This window comes from Musa acuminata, chromosome BXJ3-4, assembly GCF_036884655.1.
Source record: "Musa acuminata AAA Group cultivar baxijiao chromosome BXJ3-4, Cavendish_Baxijiao_AAA, whole genome shotgun sequence".
Taxonomy (NCBI): domain Eukaryota; kingdom Viridiplantae; phylum Streptophyta; class Magnoliopsida; order Zingiberales; family Musaceae; genus Musa; species Musa acuminata.
Genome location: NC_088352.1, coordinates 1,681,145 through 1,700,743, shown reverse-complemented (window position 1 = coordinate 1,700,743; position 19,599 = coordinate 1,681,145). Strand labels below are relative to the sequence as shown.

General features: G+C 35.1%; 2 protein-coding genes across 5 annotated transcripts; both read left to right on the top strand.

Moving 5' to 3' along the window:
* The first annotated feature begins 1,174 nt into the window (after positions 1 to 1,174).
* Positions 1,175 to 5,573, top strand: LOC103980287 (transcription termination factor MTERF8, chloroplastic-like). Of its 3 annotated transcripts, XR_010495730.1 has the most exons (4): positions 1,175 to 2,487; positions 3,563 to 3,672; positions 3,811 to 3,861; positions 5,181 to 5,573. XR_010495730.1 is itself a non-coding variant. In XM_065147051.1 (2 exons), the coding sequence occupies exon 1, from the start codon at positions 1,286 to 1,288 to the stop codon at positions 2,441 to 2,443; it is 1,158 nt and encodes a 385-aa protein (XP_065003123.1). In that variant the 5' UTR covers positions 1,175 to 1,285; the 3' UTR covers positions 2,444 to 2,487; positions 3,563 to 4,635. The 3 variants fall into 3 exon arrangements, 1 of the variants encoding a protein (XP_065003123.1); XR_010495729.1 differs by having other exon boundaries at positions 3,563 to 3,861; XM_065147051.1 differs by lacking the exon at positions 5,181 to 5,573 and having other exon boundaries at positions 3,563 to 4,635.
* Positions 5,574 to 11,179: 5,606 nt separating this feature from the next.
* On the top strand, positions 11,180 to 15,828 carry LOC135634624 (transcription termination factor MTERF4, chloroplastic-like). Of its 2 annotated transcripts, none has more exons than XM_065145065.1 (2): positions 11,180 to 12,475; positions 15,461 to 15,828. In XM_065145065.1, exon 1 carries the CDS (start codon positions 11,275 to 11,277, stop codon positions 12,445 to 12,447), a length of 1,173 nt encoding a protein of 390 aa, XP_065001137.1. In that variant the 5' UTR covers positions 11,180 to 11,274; the 3' UTR covers positions 12,448 to 12,475; positions 15,461 to 15,828. The 2 variants fall into 2 exon arrangements, with proteins under 2 accessions (XP_065001137.1, XP_065001136.1); XM_065145064.1 differs by having other exon boundaries at positions 11,180 to 12,488.
* Positions 15,829 to 19,599: the final 3,771 nt, after the last annotated feature.

Genomic DNA, 19,599 nt, shown 5'->3' with positions numbered 1-19,599 from the left:
TCAGTCTTTACATGAGTACAATTTAGTCAGGTTTCTTGGGTTAACGAAGTGCACTGATGATCCTTTGTCTGCAAAGAGTTTTTTGAGATAACAAATTGAAAAGAGGTTTTAAGTTATATTTATAAATAAGGTTATATTTATATTAGTTACAATGCTTGTCAATATATTAAATCAAATATAATCAATTCTAAATCAAAAGTAATTATTAGGATGCATCTTCCTAAACTTGACATGTATATAATAAGTTAATCATAGAAGAACAAATGACTTTCTATGTTTAGTATCAACATGGTCATCTAATTATTATTAATTTCTAGGTAGAAGATGCTTTGAGCTTTGTTTCGTAGACGACATATGTATGTAGTAATTCTCAGTAGTAGGATAGGATAGTTGATGTGTTTGCAAGTCTCTGTCTGTTCACTACTTGGTGGAAATCCGTTAAGTAGAATTCTTAAGTGAACAATGACCTGTTTTGCTCTTTATATCATAAATAATTGATGGTTATGATGATATTTAAGATTACATAAACTTTTTATTATTGACTTTAAATTGATAATTAAAATAGCATATGTATTAATCCATTAAATTTTATGACGAATAAGTTATTTTCTAGCATTCATTCACATATGTATGCTGGGTCTTTTATCAAAAGAAAATTTTTAGCATTAGGTATTTTTTTATTTAGACAAAAATACTCTTATATTTTTACTTATGTGATTTAATCATAGATATTATTTAAATAATTTTTAATTATATAATTATTTATACTTTTTTAAAAATAAAAATAGATATTAATCATCTTCGGTACGTATCTAATGATTTTAAGATGATTAGCATAGCTTTTTATATTTTTTAAAACTTTTGATAATTAATTATCAATTTTTTAATAGCTGATGAAGTCATTTTTAGTAGAAGATTGAGGGTATTTTTTTGTCTAACTAGAAAAAATAAACCCTAAATAAAAACAAATATAGGGATGCTATCGGATAAAAAAATAATAGTGAATTTTTTTTTCTAAAAACACACCTTTTATTATCTTTAGTTGGCACACAATAAAAGTTTTTTCTCCCCTCAACAAACTAAAAGTTGACGGAAAAAAAAAGAAGACGCCTGCGGTCGCAGTAATCTCCGCCCGAAAAAGAAAATCACGAACACGGTAACGCACTTCTAGGGTTTAGGACGCAGGTACTTCCGGCCTAAACGCGCTCCTCTATACGCAGCTACGCCACCTTCGTTAGGTTTTGGTGAAGAGAAGGAACCTACAAAGAAGAAGAAGAAGTAGAAGATGACATTGATGAATAGGTCGCCCTACTTCTCTCTCTTGTCCAAAGCCCTTGCCTTCGTCCCTTGCCGTCGTCCGGCCGATGCTGCCCTTTTTCTCGCAACCCATTCTTACTCCGCCGCCTCCGGTGCTCCACAGAGCAGCCTTATGTCCGAATACCTAGTCAGCACCTGTGGCTTCGATCCTGATCAGGCGGCCAAGGCCTCGAAGCTCCTCGGCCGCATCGAATCCCGCCACCAGCCTGACTCCGTCCTTGGCTTCTTTAAAAGCTACGGTTTTGACAACACCCAGGTGAAAAAGGTCATATCTGCAAAACCCCAGTGGCTTCTCCTCGACGTGGAGAAGACCCTGGCCCCAAAGTTCCGAGCTTTGCAGGATCTGGGCTTCTCCTGCTCCGACATCACCCATCTCGTCAGGTCGAATAACGGCGTCATCGGCCACAAATTGCAGACCATCTTGTCCAAGATCCAATTATGGCAAGGCCTCCTGGGGTCCAACGACTTTTTGGTGAAGTTGTGCAAGGGAAACAGGTGGTTTCTCGGGTATAGCATCGAGAAGAGGATCCAGCCTAACATTGAGATTCTAAGGGATTGCGGGATCACGGATCAGAAGCTCTCGATGATCCTACGACACCACCCCCGCCTCATAATCCAGAAGACTGAAGCCCTGAAGGCAATAATCGGTCGTGTCGAGAATTTGGGAGTAGCTCGCGCCTCTGGGATGTTCACCGAAACTCTCAAGGTGGTCTACACGATCAGCGAGAAGAATTTCAAGGCTCACTTGGAGTTCTTCAAGGGCTTCGGGTGGTCTGAGGATGATTTCCTTGCTGCATTCAGAAAGAATCCTACGATTGTGGGATTTTCTTTAAAGAGTTTGCAGAGTAAGATGGAGTTCTTGGTAAATGAAGCCGGATGTGCTCCTTCTCATCTTGCACTTCGGCCAGATATTTTGTTGTTCAGTTTGGAGAAAAGGTTGATGCCAAGGCATCAGATTGTGACAGGCCTGAAGTCTAGGGGAGTTTGTATCAGTAACCTTAGTATCTCTACATACGTGAAATATCCAGAGAAGAAATTTGTGGAGAAGTTCGTCAACTGCTACAAGGAGTATCCAGAACTCATTGAGTTGTATAATGCAGCCCCCAAAAACAGAACTGCACTTTGATCGTGGAAATGCATAATGCATAGCATAAGCTTTTGTACCAGCAAGTTATGTTTCCAAGTTCCAATTTTCCACTATCTGCATAACATGATCTACAGCTTGCAACCAAATGATTCCTGCCATTTACTTTCTTTTCTGTGAATGTAAGATGAGTTTGGATGCTTACATGTAGTAAGAAAATGAAGAATGTTGAGAAGATTTGTGATGATATTGCCGATAGAGTTAATTGCTTGTTGATAATCACTTGTGTAGATGCGGCATGGAATTGTTATTCTTGTCCCATTCGTTTTAAGTCTACTGGAAGATATCCGACTTATGTAGGTTATTGGACACCTGAAGTTTTGAATTGATTTGGCTATGGATATTTGGTAATTTAGGTTTCGAGTTTTGGTTAATTTTTCAAATGATAAGAAGTAGGATTCTTTTGGATGGTATGGTAGGATGCTTTGGTGATTTTCAATTTAAGTGCTGGAATATACAAGTTGTCCTTTGCCAATTTAAGCATTTGAATACGGGGGTGGTCTAAACTTCATGCACTTCAGTTCAGACAGGCCAACTCCATGTGGTCCGGCCTGAGCGACCAAGCTCCACGCGGCTGCCTAAGGTCCTGCCCATTAAGACTGCTAGGGACTGGTTTGCAATGTAATGAAGAAATGATTGTAAATTTCAAGGACTGAATTGTAAATCGATAATAACATTTTTGGACTCTGAATCCAATTTGGATGATCAATATAGTGTTAGGTGCCTCATAAAACCTAGATTCTCTTTATGCTGACATGATGAAATTTTAATATGCTGTTATTAGTTCATATTTCTTTTGGCAATCAATTTTATATTGATGCGTCTATTGTAGCCTATAATTGACGCATATTAATATTTGTTAGAAGTGCCATGATGCATAAGCTGGACGCTTGAGCATGTTAAAGGATGTTGTTGCATGGTTGTGCAGCATGTTGATATATACATATATGGATGATTGAACAATATGGTCATTATTAGTAGGCAATTTTGAAAGGGATTAGTAGTCGTCAAACAAGCTTATAAGATATTCCTTGCATCTATAGAAAGATATATTTCTACTGTTGCCGGGCACCACTGATCCTAGTAATGGACTAATAGCAGGGAATGTGATGTGAATTTAGTCTATAAGGAGGTTGCTTCATCCCGAGCAGTCCGACGAGTTCCGATGCAGCAAAGTGCACTGATGGATGTGCTTTTCTCATGATGAATTTGTGAGATCTTTTATTCTAATTTATGCTTGTTTTTCATTATTATTCTTATCTTTAGCTGATTGCATGAGACAACTCGATTTCTTGACATCTTGTTTCTACTAAGATAATCCCTATCGATGTGAAAATTACATATTTCAGATGATCCGTAGCTGGGGAGCTAAGGATTGAGAAGTGTTCGGTTCTAGCAAGGTGAAGATTGTTATCTGATATTTAATAAAAGTATAGTTAGATGTTTACTCCAGTCATAATGATGAGACTTGGTGAGATGTATTTTCAATTATTGTCAATGAATATCATTATTGTGCTCTGTGCGTTACAGATGTTCTGCTTATAAGTTTATGGAGGGTGTGATCCTCTCATTTTGTGGATTGGGTCATATTGAGTGTTTGGTGCATAAAATGTTCTTATCAATCAAAAGTACTTGATTGTTAGCTCCATTTACAGGGTGTTTGGTGCAAAAGAAGTGGATTAGCAGTGATCTCGGAAATTGCTATTTTAGTAGGTGTTACTCTCCAGAGGTTGTGTTGTATCGATCATAAATTGTTCTCATCAATAAAAAATACTTGGGGTGTTAGCTCCATTTGCAGAGTGTTTGGTCCAAAAGAAGTGGATTAACAAGGTTCTTGGAAATTGCTCTTTTAGTATGTGTTACCTTCCTGAGGTTGGCATCTGCAGTGTGCTAGTTTGATTACATTAGTAAGGATATGTTGAACAAATTGGAAAGGAAATACAATTCTAGGAGTTGCTTTGCTAGGGAGAATTGTGCCATTACTTCAGGTAATGAAAGTGAAATTAGACTAGCTGGCTTCTTGTAGGCCAATTTCTCCCTTCTCAAAATGTATTTTGTCCGCTGTCAGTTGACACCCATTTCAACCTTCCAAAATGTATTTTGCTCACATTCAGACTCAAGTCAAGATATTTCTGACAGTATGAATCTTTAGTTATATTTATGATTTGTCGCTATACTGGTTTTTATGCACTATGAAAATCCACAATTTCAACTTTTTTGGCTTTTGCTACTGTATGTTTCTTTTTCATCCTTTATTGAGTGTCTTATTATTGTCAAAGCTGTAAGAGCTATAAAACAAAAAGGTGATCTGGAAGTCTAGTCAATATGTCAAATTATGCAGGTTGTTTTTATGTTATAAACTTGTGCTTCAATGATACCATAGAGCAGCTATAGATTTATTGCCTAATAGCAGCATGTGATCAGGAATTTGATTCCAGCCCATAGTTCTCCAGATTCTCTTTTATGCTATTCTGTTGTAGTATAGTTTGCTAGTCTCAGCCGTATGTCTGAGTTTTAATCTTTTTGTGTATTCCCCATCTTTAAGGTTTTGATGTATTGTTGTCTCTGGGCAAATACATCGAAATAATCTTCCCTGAGGTATTGTAGCATGCTAATCTCCCATATGTATCTGTGTTCCAATCTTTTGCATTGTGCTTTCTTTTAGGTTTTGATGCATCATTGTCCTTGGAGAATTAATGGTAGCGTCTTTTGCTGGTAGGGACTCTGTCAAATTAAACAGAAGCACTGCTTATTCTTCAGACAGAAATAGGAACATCCTGAATAATCTTCACCTTTGTTGAGTCAAGAGAAGTTTTGGAGGACTTGCACCCCAAGGCATGTTGATCGAGATGTTTTTCTGATAAATTCTCAACTCGTTATCAGTGAAGAATTATACATATACTTTCCTGCCTCCGAAGTAGTTGTTTCATAGGGTCAGGTTCTTGCAGTAGGAAAAGACCGATGCTCTTTGCAAAGCTTGTTAATTTTTGTGGAGCATTTTGTCTCTAGAAGGGCTGAGATCGTTTTAACTTGTAGAACTATATATATTGTAGATATTCTATGCTCTAAAATTGCTTGCTAAACAGGAAGATCAATTTATTTTTCATCATAATTCTCAGGTTTTTTTGGTAATGTGGTATCATCCCGGCTTCTCATATTTAAGATTTCTGATAAGTCAGATGTTCGATCTGCTCTTTTTGTTCTTCGTATTATTTCCTGAGAAAGAAACGTATTTGTGTTTTCATTCTGAGACATGTCTTATAATCGAATCTAAACTGTAATGTGCACTACAAAATGTCAAATCATTTCGATCCTTTAGAAGACAAATCAAATAAATTACAGGGCAAAAGTCAAATTCAAACTGCAATGTGCACTACAAAAATGGCAAAACTTCCTCTGGAAGTATGAATTCAACCTTGAAGCTACCAAACTCACAAGATTTAAAAGAGAGGGATCTTTGAACATACCTTTCAGACCCCCAAATTGTTGAGAAATTATGGCTCGCTATTATTGTATTTGTTGTATGTTCTAATATACTTTAGACTAAGAAACTGTATAGATCTCTGAGCATAATTTTTGTAATTAGAACAAATCAAGAATGTGACATGTTGTTTTACATCATAACAAAGTGAACTTTCTTTTAATTTTGTTTCCACCACATTGATGGTGATCAAGTGAAGTATGATGTGGAATTTAAACTTTAAAGACTTTGATGTACACAGCATAGGTGTTCATTTCAGGACTTACCACATGATATCTGTTCTGATTTCTGATATCAGCATAGGTCCTTTCTGCTTTCGTTTCACTATTCTTATTCTAATTATTTTTTAGAATACTTAACTAAACCAAAAAGTGCATATCCTCACCATCCTTTTATTTTTCCACAGAAAGAAAGAAACAGGAAAAAAAACTGCAATGCTTTTTCTACATTGAATATACCAATTTCTAAGAAAAGATAAAAAGAGAAAGAGCTTGAAAGCAACCAAATTCTAGCTAACTAGATTTTATGTTCCACTGAGATGCAAAGTGAAGGTCAAATGGTATTCATCTGCCCACCAGACACCAAATGGAATTTTTGGTCCTAGGCAAGATTCATACTCATTGTTAGGTAAAGAGGAGGGGAACTATCAGTGATGCTGCAAAGCCTAAAAGACCTATTACTAGGATGCACAAAACAAGGAATTAGCAAGGCAGAATAGTTTTCTTGAGGACCTTCCAAGGTGGTGCCAACCATGTTTCCATTTTACCACAAGAATGAAAGATTTGACTTATTGGGAAGAAGGAACAAAATTACTATTACTTTTCTTTTATAAAATCAGGTGTGTTTATTGCGCTAACATTCTATAACAAGTACAAATTTTATTCCCAAGCTAATATAATAATTTGTGGAACTGATTACTAGCAAATTTGGTTTTAATGCATGCACTCAACACCATCAAATGCATAGAAAGCATGTACATTTCATTGGTTATTAATGTTAAGGTTTAGTTATTAATGTTAGGGTTGATAAGTATTTTTTAAAATTTTAATTATATTTAAATTAGTTGGAGAGTCACAATTAAATAAACTTGTTAATGAATTAAAATTTATTCTTATAAATATATTTTCAATCTTAAGGTTTGGGTAAGTGTAGAAGGTAAAACATTTTGAATGCTTCTATCCATTTCTCTAGTAGATCTTGAGAGGATTGAAAGAAATGATTTTGAAGATTATATTAGAGGGTATATAAGGGATTATGCTTGAGTAAGGTTAACCGAAGGATCTGATAATTGATTTCATATATTAAAATTTTGATTTTTTTCATGAATACAAATAGGGCATTTTGAAACTACGTTACATCTTACGTCAAATTTTTAGTATATTCATTTGGTTTTTGATTTTTTTTTCCTCTATTGACGAGTGGTATGACAGGCTAAAAGATTCGGTGATTATAAATTTAACATAAATATCATCGATTGTTCGTACTAGATTCTCTATGAAGAATTTTGATAGAAGAAATAATTTTATCTTATAATAAAGGAGGGTGACGGATATTTTTGTTTAACAAGACCTAGTAAGAACACTATAGTAGATAAGCCATAAAAGATGAGCGACATAAGAAACATGAGGTAAAGTATTTAAGTATTATTTATCTTTGCATCATTGATTATATTATCAATAATATTATTGATGATGACTTTGTTGTGATTATTCGGGTTGAGTTAGAAAATATTTATCTAGCTAAAAGATGAGCGACATAAGAAACATGAGGTAAAGTATTTAAGTATTATTTATCTTTGCATCATTGATTATATTATCAATAATATTATTGATGATGACTTTGTTGTGATTATTCGGGTTGAGTTAGAAAATATTTATCTAGCTAAAAGCTTAACTAGTAAATTATAAATAAAGTAAAAGTTATATAAGTTGAGGATAAAGGAAGAAGAGACTTGGCAGTGCATTTGAACACATTTAAAGAAATATTTGATCAACTAAAGAAAGTTGATTTGAAAATTGATGAAGAAGATGAGGTGCTATTGCTTCTTACATCGATCACTGTCTCCTTTAACAACTCTATAAAAATGATATTATATGATATATATATATATATATAGTAATTCTAAAACAAACTGAAAAAATTGAAGTGTGTTATGCTATTAGCAAAAAGGATAAATATGAGAACATAGATAGTGAGGTATTAAATACTTAAGATGGATGTTGATAAAATAATTTTTTTATAAGAGTATATCTCGATATAGTAGGTTGAGATCAAAAGTTAAATCTTTGGATGATTTTTGTGCTATAATGCAAAGAGTATAGACATATAAAATAAAATTATCTGAAGAAAAAAAATTATAAAGAAAAGACTAGTGAGTACTCTCTTGTTACATATGATGATATAGATATCCTCACAATCTTCCAAGATAATGATGCATATTTCGAGAAGAGTTTAATTTTTAGATTCTACTTATATTATTTATGTTTATGCTTAGAAGAATTATTTTGACTTACTAAATGATAAATTGACTAGAAAATTAAGTTTGGGTGATGATTTGATGGTGGATGTCATGAGTGTTAACAAAGTGAATATTAAAATATTTGATAAAGTGATATATACTTTGGAGTATTTGACTTATATTTCACATATACGAAAGAATCTAAAGTCTTTGAGCTTTTAGTTTTTCAAAATGATGACTACAAGGTTGGAGGTATAATTCTAAGAGTTGCTCAAGATTATATGGTCTTAGTGAAATAAAGATTACAATGAGAACTATACCATTTAGAAGGAAGAATAGTAAATATCTCAAAGGGCCGGAAACAAATTATACGTGTAGGAGATAGTAGGCATTTATAATAATGAGCTTCGTTTATAGTGCAAAAAACAAAAGGTGATATTTATGACTTCAAGAATATAGATGATGCAAGGGAAAAAATCCTATTAAATATAAAATGATTAGATGGAGGTTTCTCTTTCATATCAAGTAGTATCATTGATTTGATTCTAACTATACATGATGTATTGATATATTTGTTGAAATTGATTCAGTTTGTATAGTTGTGAGATTTAAATTAATGGTTCAATTTATGCAGAGGCATAATATGACAAAATTCTCACCATGGTGGACATTCTTAAGGCTGGTAAGTATTTTAGGATTTCCTAGTTTGACTTAAATTACTTAGAAGAGTTCTAATTAAATTGAAGCTCCTTAGTGAATTGAGATTTGCTTATAAATACATATTGAGTCTTTAAAGTTTTAGTAAAAAAGAGACAAGATATTCTAGGTGCCCTTTTAATGGATCTAAAAATATTTAAAAGAAGAGTTTTTCATGTTTACGTGAGAGAGAGAGAGAGAGAGTGTACAAGAGGAGTTGTATTTGACTAAGAATAATTCAAGGATATTGTAATTAATTTATATGATAAAAAATTTAATTTTATCTATGAATATGGATAGGAGTTATCGAATCACGTTAAATCTTGTATGAATTTTCAATGTAACTTAAGAATATATTTTTTAATTTATTTGTATCTAAGCTTTTTTATTTTAAATCTTAACAATTACCAACCTTCATCATTTTTCATCACAAAAATTAAAACTATGCTCTTTTTATTCTATGCTAGTCAGACCAAATCTCATCACCACAATGTTCCATCTCAGTGCATGCTACATTATGATCAATCTAATTCATGATAGGTTTCTTGGTTTAGGGAAATGCAGTGATGATCCTTTATCTGTGAAATACTTATCTTTTTGAACTTACTCTATCAAATGCAGATACTATCACAAGATTTTGTTGTGTAGATACGAAGAACTCCCAAAGCTACTTGTTTTGTCTGCAACTTGGAATTCCACGATATATGCAAACAAATATCGTAGAGAGTTGTTAATTATAGGAAAGAAAAGGGGCAGAGAGTATTCAAATCGATTTTGTCTGAGTGCAAATATGGGAGCTTCTTGGAAATATCAGACCTATTTAAAATAATATTGTAAACAAATATATCATAATTAATTTAATAAAATAATTTAAGCATTAACTTAAAAATATAAGTCATCTTATCACAACTTCATTCGAAAGATTTCGAGTAGAGTGTGCTTTACGGTTGTGATCAATTGCCGAGAGTCATGTGGGCATTAGATAGTGTGTTGGTAAAGTCAAAGCGTGGTGGAAGGTCTATCTCTTTTGGTTGCTGGTTTCGACTGCTAAGAGTTGACTATGGAGGAAGTTACCTTGGGCTCTCTTTGATGGTCACCATATGTCTGTGGTAGTTGTTTTCAATAAGGAGGCAGCTGATTGTGTTTGTTTGTCTCCTTATGTTCCCTTCGCGATGGAAGCACCCACTTAGAGAGGTAGATCAATCGAAATAGTTTATATCCTTTCGTATCCTTCAAACCAAAGAATATTGCACCCCAATTCCATCCGAGGAGCTACTTACATTTTTATCATGATATCGAAGATAGTAAAGTTTGACGTGAAACGATTCCGTTGGATCCTTGGTGAGGAGATTTTCTAAATAATCTCTCTGGTATTTCACAAGTCCAATCAAATTATGATAATAAATAGTTAATCATTATGATGATATTTAGGTTTTAATATTCTTATTATTGCTAATTGAATTTGATAATTTGGGTAGCATAATTGTCAATTAATTCGAGGATTGAGGTTAATATGTAGTTCATCGGTGGTCATTCATCTATTTATTTATTTTAGTTGGTCTACAATAAAATATGACGAAGAAAAAAAAGCTCGCGATCGTAGAAATCTCCGATCGTGAAAAGTTCCTCGAGCACAGTAAGATAGTTATAGGGTTTAGGATGTAGGTCTTTTCGATCAAAATGCACCCCCGACATGGCAACACCTCCTACAAAGAAGATGACGACGACGATGATGACATTTGATGAATAGATCGTCCTACTTCTTTCTTTCTTTTGTCTAAAGCTTTCGTCTACATCCCTCATCGTCATCCGATCGACGATGTCTATTTTCTCGCAAGTCCTCTCCTTCGTCGCTCTAAAATAAATATAGGGATTATATCCGACAAAAAAAAATAATAAAAATCTTTATAAAAGAAAACCTTTTATTATCTTTAGTTGTTACACAATAAAATTTTTTTCTCCCCTCAACAAACTAAAAGTTGGCGAATAAAAAAAAATGACGCATGCGGTCGCAGTAATCTCCGCCCGGAAAAATGACGAATAAAACCCTCAACGCACTTCTAGGGTTTAGGACGCAGGTACTTCCGGCCTAAACGCGCTCCTCTGTACGCAGCTACGCCACCTTCGCTAGGTTTTGCCGAAGAGAAGGAACCTACAAAGAAGAAGAAGAAGAAGACGATGGCATTGATGAATAGGTCGCCCTACGTCTCGCTCTTGTCCAAAGCCCTTGCATTCGTCCCTTGCTGTCGTCCGGCCGAAGCTGCCATTTTTCTCGCAACCCATTCTTATTCCGCCGCCTCCGGTGCTCCAGAGAGCAGCCTTATGGCTGAATACCTGGTCAGCTCCTGTGGCTTCCATCCTGATCAGGCGGCCAAAGCCTCGAAGCTCCTTGGTCGCGTCGAATCCCGCCACCAGCCTGACTCCGTCCTTGGCTTATTTAAAAGCTACGGTTTTGACAACACCCAGGTGAAAAAGGTCATATCTGCAAACCCCCGGTGGCTTCTCCTCGACGTGGAGAAGACCCTGGCCCCAAAGTTCCGAGCTTTGCAGGATCTGGGCTTCTCCTGCTCCGACATCACCCACCTCGTCAGATCGAATAACCACATCATCAGCCACAAATCCCAGAACATCTTGGCCAAGATCCAATTATGGCAAGGCCTCCTCGGGTCCAACGACTTACTGATGAAGATATGCAAGAGAAACAGGTGGTTTCTCGGGTATAGCATCGAGAAGACGATCCAGCCTAACATTGAAATTCTAAGGGATTGCGGGATCACGGATCAGAAGCTCTCAATGATCCTAAGGCAATATCCCGTCCTCATAACCCAGAATGCTGAAACCCTGAAGGCGTTAATCAGTCGTGTCGACGGTATGGGAGTACCTCGCACCTCGGGGATGTTCCTCCTGATCCTGAGTGTGCTCCAGAGCATCTCCGAGAAGAACTTCAAGGCTCACTTGGAGTTCTTCAAGGGCTTCGGGTGGTCCGAGGATGATTTCCTTGCTGCATTCAGAAAGGCTCCTACGTTTGTGCGAATTTCTTTAAAGAGTTTGCAGAGGAAGATGGAGTTCTTGGTAAATGAAGCCGGATGTGCTCCATCTCATCTTGCACTTCGGCCAGATATTTTGTTGTGCAGTTTGGAGAAAAGGTTGATGCCAAGGCATCAGATTGTGACAGGCCTGAAGTCTAGGGGAGTTTGCATCAGTAACCTTAGTATGTCTACATACGCTAAATATCCAGAGAAGAAATTTGTGGAGAAGTTCGTCAACCGCTACAAGGAGTATCCAGAACTCATTGAGTTGTATAATGGAGTCCCCAAAAACAGAACTGCATTAGATCGTGGAAATGCATAATGCATAGCACAAGCTTTTGTACCAGCAAGTTATGTTTCCAGGTTCCAAGTTTCCACTATCCGCATAACATGATCTACAGTTTGCGACCAAATAATTCCTGCCATTTACTTTGTTTTCTGTGAATGTAAGATGAGTTTGGATGCTTACACGTAGTAAGAAAATGAAGAATGTTGAGAAGATTTGTGATGATATTGCCGATAGAGTTAATTGCTTGTTGATAATCACTTGTGTAGACGCCACATGGAATTGTTATTCTTGTCCCATTCGTTTTAAGTCTACTGGAAGATATCAGACTTATGTAGGTTATTGGACACGTGAAGTTTTGATTGATTTAACTATGGATATTTGGTAAGTTAGGTTTCGAAATTTGGTTATTTTTTCAAATGATAAGAAGTAGGATTCTTTTGGATGGTATGGTAGGATGCTTTGGTGATTTTGAGCTGGATGATGAGGCTTTTGATTTAGGGCAAGGGTTGGTCACCTTTTATATAAATTTACTAAAGTCCCTCTTATCCTAAACCAAACCGAAAACCCAAAAAAGGTAGATGAGGTTGCGTTTCAATTTTTTGTATATTTTGTTTATCAAACTTTGTTCTCTTTCTTAAGTGATTAGTTTGAACCACTTCTTTCCTCTTGCTGATCGGTCAATTCAGTTGAAATTTCTCTCTTTATAAGTGCAAAACCTTAATGAATACCAGGTTGCCACCATGATAGTTTGAAGCTGACTGTCTTCTTGAGAATGAAGTTGTAACTCTTAGATTTATGAAGGAAACCACACTTTCCGTATTGACAATGTTTTGTTCTCAATTTAAGCACTGGAATGTACAAGTTGTCCTTTACCAATTTAAGCATTTGAGTACGGGGGTGGTCTAAACTTCATGCACTTCAGCTCAGACAGGCCAACTCCATGTGGTCCTGCCTTTGAGACCAAGTTCCACGTGGCTGCCTAAGGGCCTGCCCATTAAGACTGCTAGGGACTGGTTTGCAATGTAATGAAGAAATGATTGTAAATTTCAAGGACTGAATTGTAAATCGATAAGAACTTTTTTGAACTCTGTATCCAATTTGGATGAGCAATATAGTGTTAGGTGCCTCATAATACCTAGATTCTCTGTATGCTGACATGATGAAATTTTAATATGCTGTTATTAGTTCATATTTCTTTTGGCAATCAATTTTATATTGATGCGTCTATTTTAGCCTATAATTGACGCATATTAATATTTGTTAGAAGTGCCATGATGCATAAGTTGGATGCTTGAGCATGTGAAAGGTTGTTGTTGCATGGTTGTGCAGCATGTTGATATATACATATATGGATGATTGAACAACATTGTCATTATTAGTAGGCAATTTTGAAAGGGATTAGTAGTCGTCAAACAAGCTTATAAGATATTCCTTGCATCTATAGAGAGGCGTATTTCTACTGTTGCCGGGCACCACTTGATCCTAGTAATGGACTAATAGCAGGTAATGTGATATGAATTTAGTCTATAAGGAGGTAGCTTCATCCCTCGGACGAGTTCCGATGCAGCAAAGTGCACTGATGGATGTGCTTTTCTCATGATGAATTTGTGAGATCTTTTATCCTAATTTATGCTCTTTTTTCATTATTATTCTTATCTTTAGCTGATTGCGTGGGACACAACTAGATTTCTTGACGTCTTGTTTCTACTAAGATAATCCCTATCGATCTGAAAAGTACATATTTCAGATGATCCGTAGCTGGGGAGCTAAGGATTGAGAAGTTTTCAGTTCTAGCAATGTGAAGATTGTTATCTGATATTTAATAAAAGCACAGTTAGATGTGTACTCCAGTAATAATGATGAGACTTGATGGGATGCATTTTCCATTATTGTCAATGAATATTATTATTGTGCTCTGTGCGTTACAGATGTCTGGATCATAAGTTTACGGAGGGTGCGATCCTCTCATTTTTTGGGTTGGGTCATATTGAGTGTTCGGTGCATAAAATGTTCTTATCAATCAAAAGTACTTGATTGTTAGCTCCATTTACAGGGTGTTTGGTGCAAAAGAAGTGGATTAGCAGTGATCTTGGAAATTGATATTTTAGTAGGTGTTACTGTCCAGAGGTTGTGTTGTATCGATCATAAATTGTTCTTATCAATAAAAAATTCTTGGGGTGTTAGCTCCATTTGCAGAGTGTTTGGTGCAAAAGAAGTGGATTAACTATGTTCTTGGAAATTGCTCTTTTAGTATGTGTTCCCGTCCGGAGGTTGGCATCTGCAGTGTGCTAGTTTGATTACATTAGCAAGGATATGTTGAACAAATTGGAAAAGGAAATATAATTCTAGGAGTTACTTTGCTAGGGAGAATTCAACCATTGCCAGCCTTCAGGTAATGAAAGAGAAATGAGACTTGCTGACTTCTTGTAGGCCAATTTCTCCCTTCCCAAAATGTATTTTGTCCGCTGTCAGATGACACCAATTTCAGCCTTCCTGAAATGTGTTTTACCCACAGTCAGACTCAAGTCAAGATATTTCTAAGAGTTAGAATCTTTGGTTACATTTATGCTATGTAGTTATACTATGAAAATCCACATTTCAACTTTCTTGGCTTTTGCTACTCTATATGTTTCTTTTGCATCCTTTGTTTGGTGTCTTATTTTTGTCAAAGCTGTAATAGCTATCAAACAAAAAGTTGATCTGGAAGTCTGGTTAATATGTCAAATTATGCAGGTTGTTTTTTATGTTACAAACTTGTGCTTCAATGTGACAATCGAGCATCTCTAAATTTATTGCCTAATAGCAACATGTAATCTCGAATTTGATTCCACCCTTGGTTCTCCAGATTCTTATATAGTATAGCATGCTAGTCTCAGCCATTCGTCCTATTTTTAATCTTTTGGTGTGTTCCTTTTCTAAAGACTTTGTTGTATTGTTTTCTCTGTACAAATACATCAAAATAATCTTCCAATCTTTTGCATTGTGCTTTTTCTTAGTTATTCATACATTATTGGCCTTGGAGAATTAACAGCAGTGTCTCTGGCAGGTACGTACTTGGTCAAATTAAACTGAAGCACTGCTTACTCTTGTTGAGTTATCGGGATCAAGAGAAGTTTTGGATGACTTGCACCCTAACGCATGTTGATCATCGTAGAGATGTTTGGGAAACAGGAGTTCGGAGGAGAGGAACTCTCTTGATGCTGCAAAGTCTAGAAGACCCTACAACTACTGCGCACAAAACAAGTGAGCAAAAGTTTTCGGGTGATTTCGAAGAAGTCTCACTTTTTTATTATTATTTTTTTTTCCTAAAAGATGTCTCATATTTCTCTATTTCTCAAATAATGCCTTCTATTTTGAATAATACTGAAAGTATCTCTTACCAGCCTCAATGATATTTTTCCCACTGGTTTCATAGATACCTTATAGACCGATCTATAGGTATCACAGAAGAGGCACAGGAGGCATTGTCCCTTGTGCAAAATCACTTCATGCGGGATGTGTAGTATGTATTATTTTGACAAAAGAACCCCCATCATGATGAAAGAACTCACAAGGTATGAGCCCAAAAACCTGCTTGAGCAACAACAAGTGTTTGAATCCAAGTTGATGGATTGGTTTGTACAGTAGCATGATCTGATTCATATGATTTACACAGTAGTTTGATCATCAAAATGAGAATCAAAAATTAATTTTTATAATATTTTGATCATCATAATAAAAATATTATAAATAACCCGAATAGACTCCTAACGCAGACAAACCAACTACACATCTACGATCAACGATAATCAAAGATTTTTCAATTGCTTTACACCTTATAAAAACACTATAATGTTATTTAAAAATACTGTAACTGAGAAATCCAAACATACTACAAACCATTTGATATATCATATATTTAAAATAATTTAACAATAATATCATCCAAATAAGAGTAAAATTAGTTTATTATAGTGTTTTTATTAGCCATCATAAGAAAAATATTGTAAAGGAGTCCGTAAATGATCCAAATAAACTCCTAACCTCAATCAAACTAATTACAAGCCTAAAAATCTGATATCATAATGATCTATAAACTATGACAACTAAAGATGCATAATATGATGTCATTTGTAGTGTTTTTCACTGCATAACCTCAATAAAAATACTATAATGTTATTAGAAAACAATGTAAGTAAGTCAAACAAAATCCAAATATACTAAAAATCATTTGATATATCATACTAGGTTTCATAATTATTTATAATAGTTTAGAAGTAATATCATCTAAATAGGGATAAAAATTTAACCTCTTATAATGTTTCGATCATCACAACAAAAATACTATATAATCTACTTGAAAATATTATAAATCATCTAAATGGACTCCCAACCTTAAATGATCAAATCTATCTATTTAGACTAGTGCACCACTTGGATCAATATGCTCATGTTGGAAAAATATATATATATATATATATATTTATATTTTTTTCAAAAAGCAAAATGTGAAGTTTTTTCAGAAAATCATTCAAATTTTTCATGAGACCTTCCACATAGGAATAAAGAACGAGTACTTTTCTTTTATAAGATCATGGTGTTTATTATTCTAACATGTTATGACATGTACAAATTCTTTTCCCAAACTGGTATAACAATTTGTGGAGCTAATTACTAGCAAATCAGTAATGATATCTGCTAAAATTTGGTTTTGATGCATGCACACAACTCCATCAAATGCATATCAAAGCATACACATTTCACAAGTTATTAGCACCCCTTCCATCATTTTCACTATAGAAACTAAAACTTTGCTTTTTTTATTCTGTGCTAGTCAGTTTAATCTCATCACCACAATGCTCCATCTCAGTGCATGGTTTAGAATGCTAATTTTATGATCATTCTTTACATGAGTACAACTCAGTCTGGTTTCTTGGGTTAACGAAGTGCATTGATGATCCTTTGTCTGTGCAGTACTTACCTTTCGAACTTAACTCTATTAAATGAAAATAGCCAAAGATCTTAAAAGAGTTGTCTGTCACAAGATATTGTGTAGGTACGAAGAACTCCAAAAGGTACTTGTTTTGTTTGCAACCTGGAATTCCTCAATAATCTAAGGAAAAATCATGGGAACTCATTTGGAACTTTCTTCATGATATATCAACGCATCCGTCTCGTGTCTTTTATCTTCCTCCACTTAGATCAAACAGAGTTTCTCTTGGAATCTTATCTAATATTAGTGCAATTATTGGGTATGTGAATGATGGTGTTCGCTTACCCCACCTCCAATCTCCAAACTCACAAGGATTCATATGATCGTCTCCTTTGCAAAAGGTCATGGCTGGCTTCCATTCTTTTACCTCCTCTCTTACTTTACAACTGAGGTTGAATTCATCCTATTTCATTCGCAAGATATGGGTTCAACATCGATACTTTGAATCAAGGTAAAATATAAGTACTCATTTACCAATTCTTCACTTGGTTTTGCTTTAATTTTAGTTATGTTCCACTCTTCTCTACTGCAAAAATCTTAACTTAATTTGGCCATGTTCCAGAGACAAAGAAAAAGCTTTTAAGGTACTTGACTTTTTGGGACAACATAGAAACAGGGCAAGGATAGAAAGAAGAGGGAAAGATTGCACTTAGTAAGTGCCAAGCATAAAATATATTATATGCTATATATTAATTTAAATATTGGGATTGAAATCAAATAACATATATTAGATACCTTTCAAAGTTATCTGAAAAATTCTCTATATATATGTAGGATCACCATCCTCGGATTCGAATATTGTAAGGATATTGATGGTGTCATGAGTACCGTCGACTGATAACTGATTGATCCACTATCGAAAGTGCAAGTTTACCCAGGTGCATTTTCTTGACTGATGTAGGTGACCTGATGAGTGAGACAGCATAGGCGGTCCGATCAGATGTCGTTCTATTGGCGAGGACCCGATTCAGGATGATCGGGTAGGAGGTTTGGAGTCTTCTTAGTTACGAGATTCTTCCCTGGGGTTGGGTCATCCATCTGTCCTCGAATGATGGATTATCTTATGGTTGCATAGTTGCGTCCTAATAGTGATGTCATCTCTTGATCGTCAGCAATCTTGCATGATAGGCCAGCATTAGGGGTTGCCCAACGCATTCCTTCCGATGCTTAAGTCAGCGAAAGGGGAAAGATAGCAGTGTAAGCTATATGACTAAGTTAGTGTATAGAGAGTCCCCCGTCTCAGCGTGAGTTAATGAGTTCCTTTTTATACTTGATCCCTAGACCTTTTACTAGCTGGCCTTGGATAAGATTAGCAAAATCACCTTATCATTCTTTGATCTTAATAAAGTAGGATGGTTATCGGCACTATGGTGTCATTTCGAAGCTAATGACCTGAAACTCTCCATAGGTGTTGGCCTTAGTGGTAGATGAGTTTATGTGGGGCAAAATCATTTATATCAAATGTCGATCTACAAGGAGAACTAAATACTCATCTCTTTCTACCCTTTCACAAGATTATAGTTATTAATGGTTCAGAGACAAGAGAGGATGAGAAAGGAACCGTAATCTCTCAATGTCACCTATCGTATCTCGTGTATGTATTCATGACCATTACATCACATAAACATCATGTCAATATTCCCTATGAGGTCCTATCTATTTATAGACGAGAGTAGAGAGTCTGTGATAAATAATTAAGAGAGTTCCTCCCATCAAGGGCACCTCCTAAGGAATCCTACTATAATATAAACTTTCTTTCTATTGGTTAATATCCGTTATCAGAATCTAATCAGTTTTATTATATATCTTATTCAATTATAAAAGGGTCACATATTTGATATTCTCCCGCTTAGCCCATTAATTTATAAGATATTCTTTCACTTGACATATATTTTGATATTCCTTTCTATTGACTAATATTCGTCATCAAAATCCAATTAATTTTATTATATATCTTATTCAATTATAAAGAGTCATGTATTCTAACAATTTTGATACGACAAATTGAAAAGATGTTTTGAGTTACTTTGCATAAAGAGCTAGCTAAATCAAGTATAAATCCCTTAAGCTGAGAGAATAATTCTCCAATACTAAAAAATAATAAAGAGTGAGAAGAAGTCATGAGATATATTATCCAAATTATTTGATTCCGTCGAAGGATATATATACCAATTACAATGGTTGTCAATATGTTAAATCAAATATAATCGATT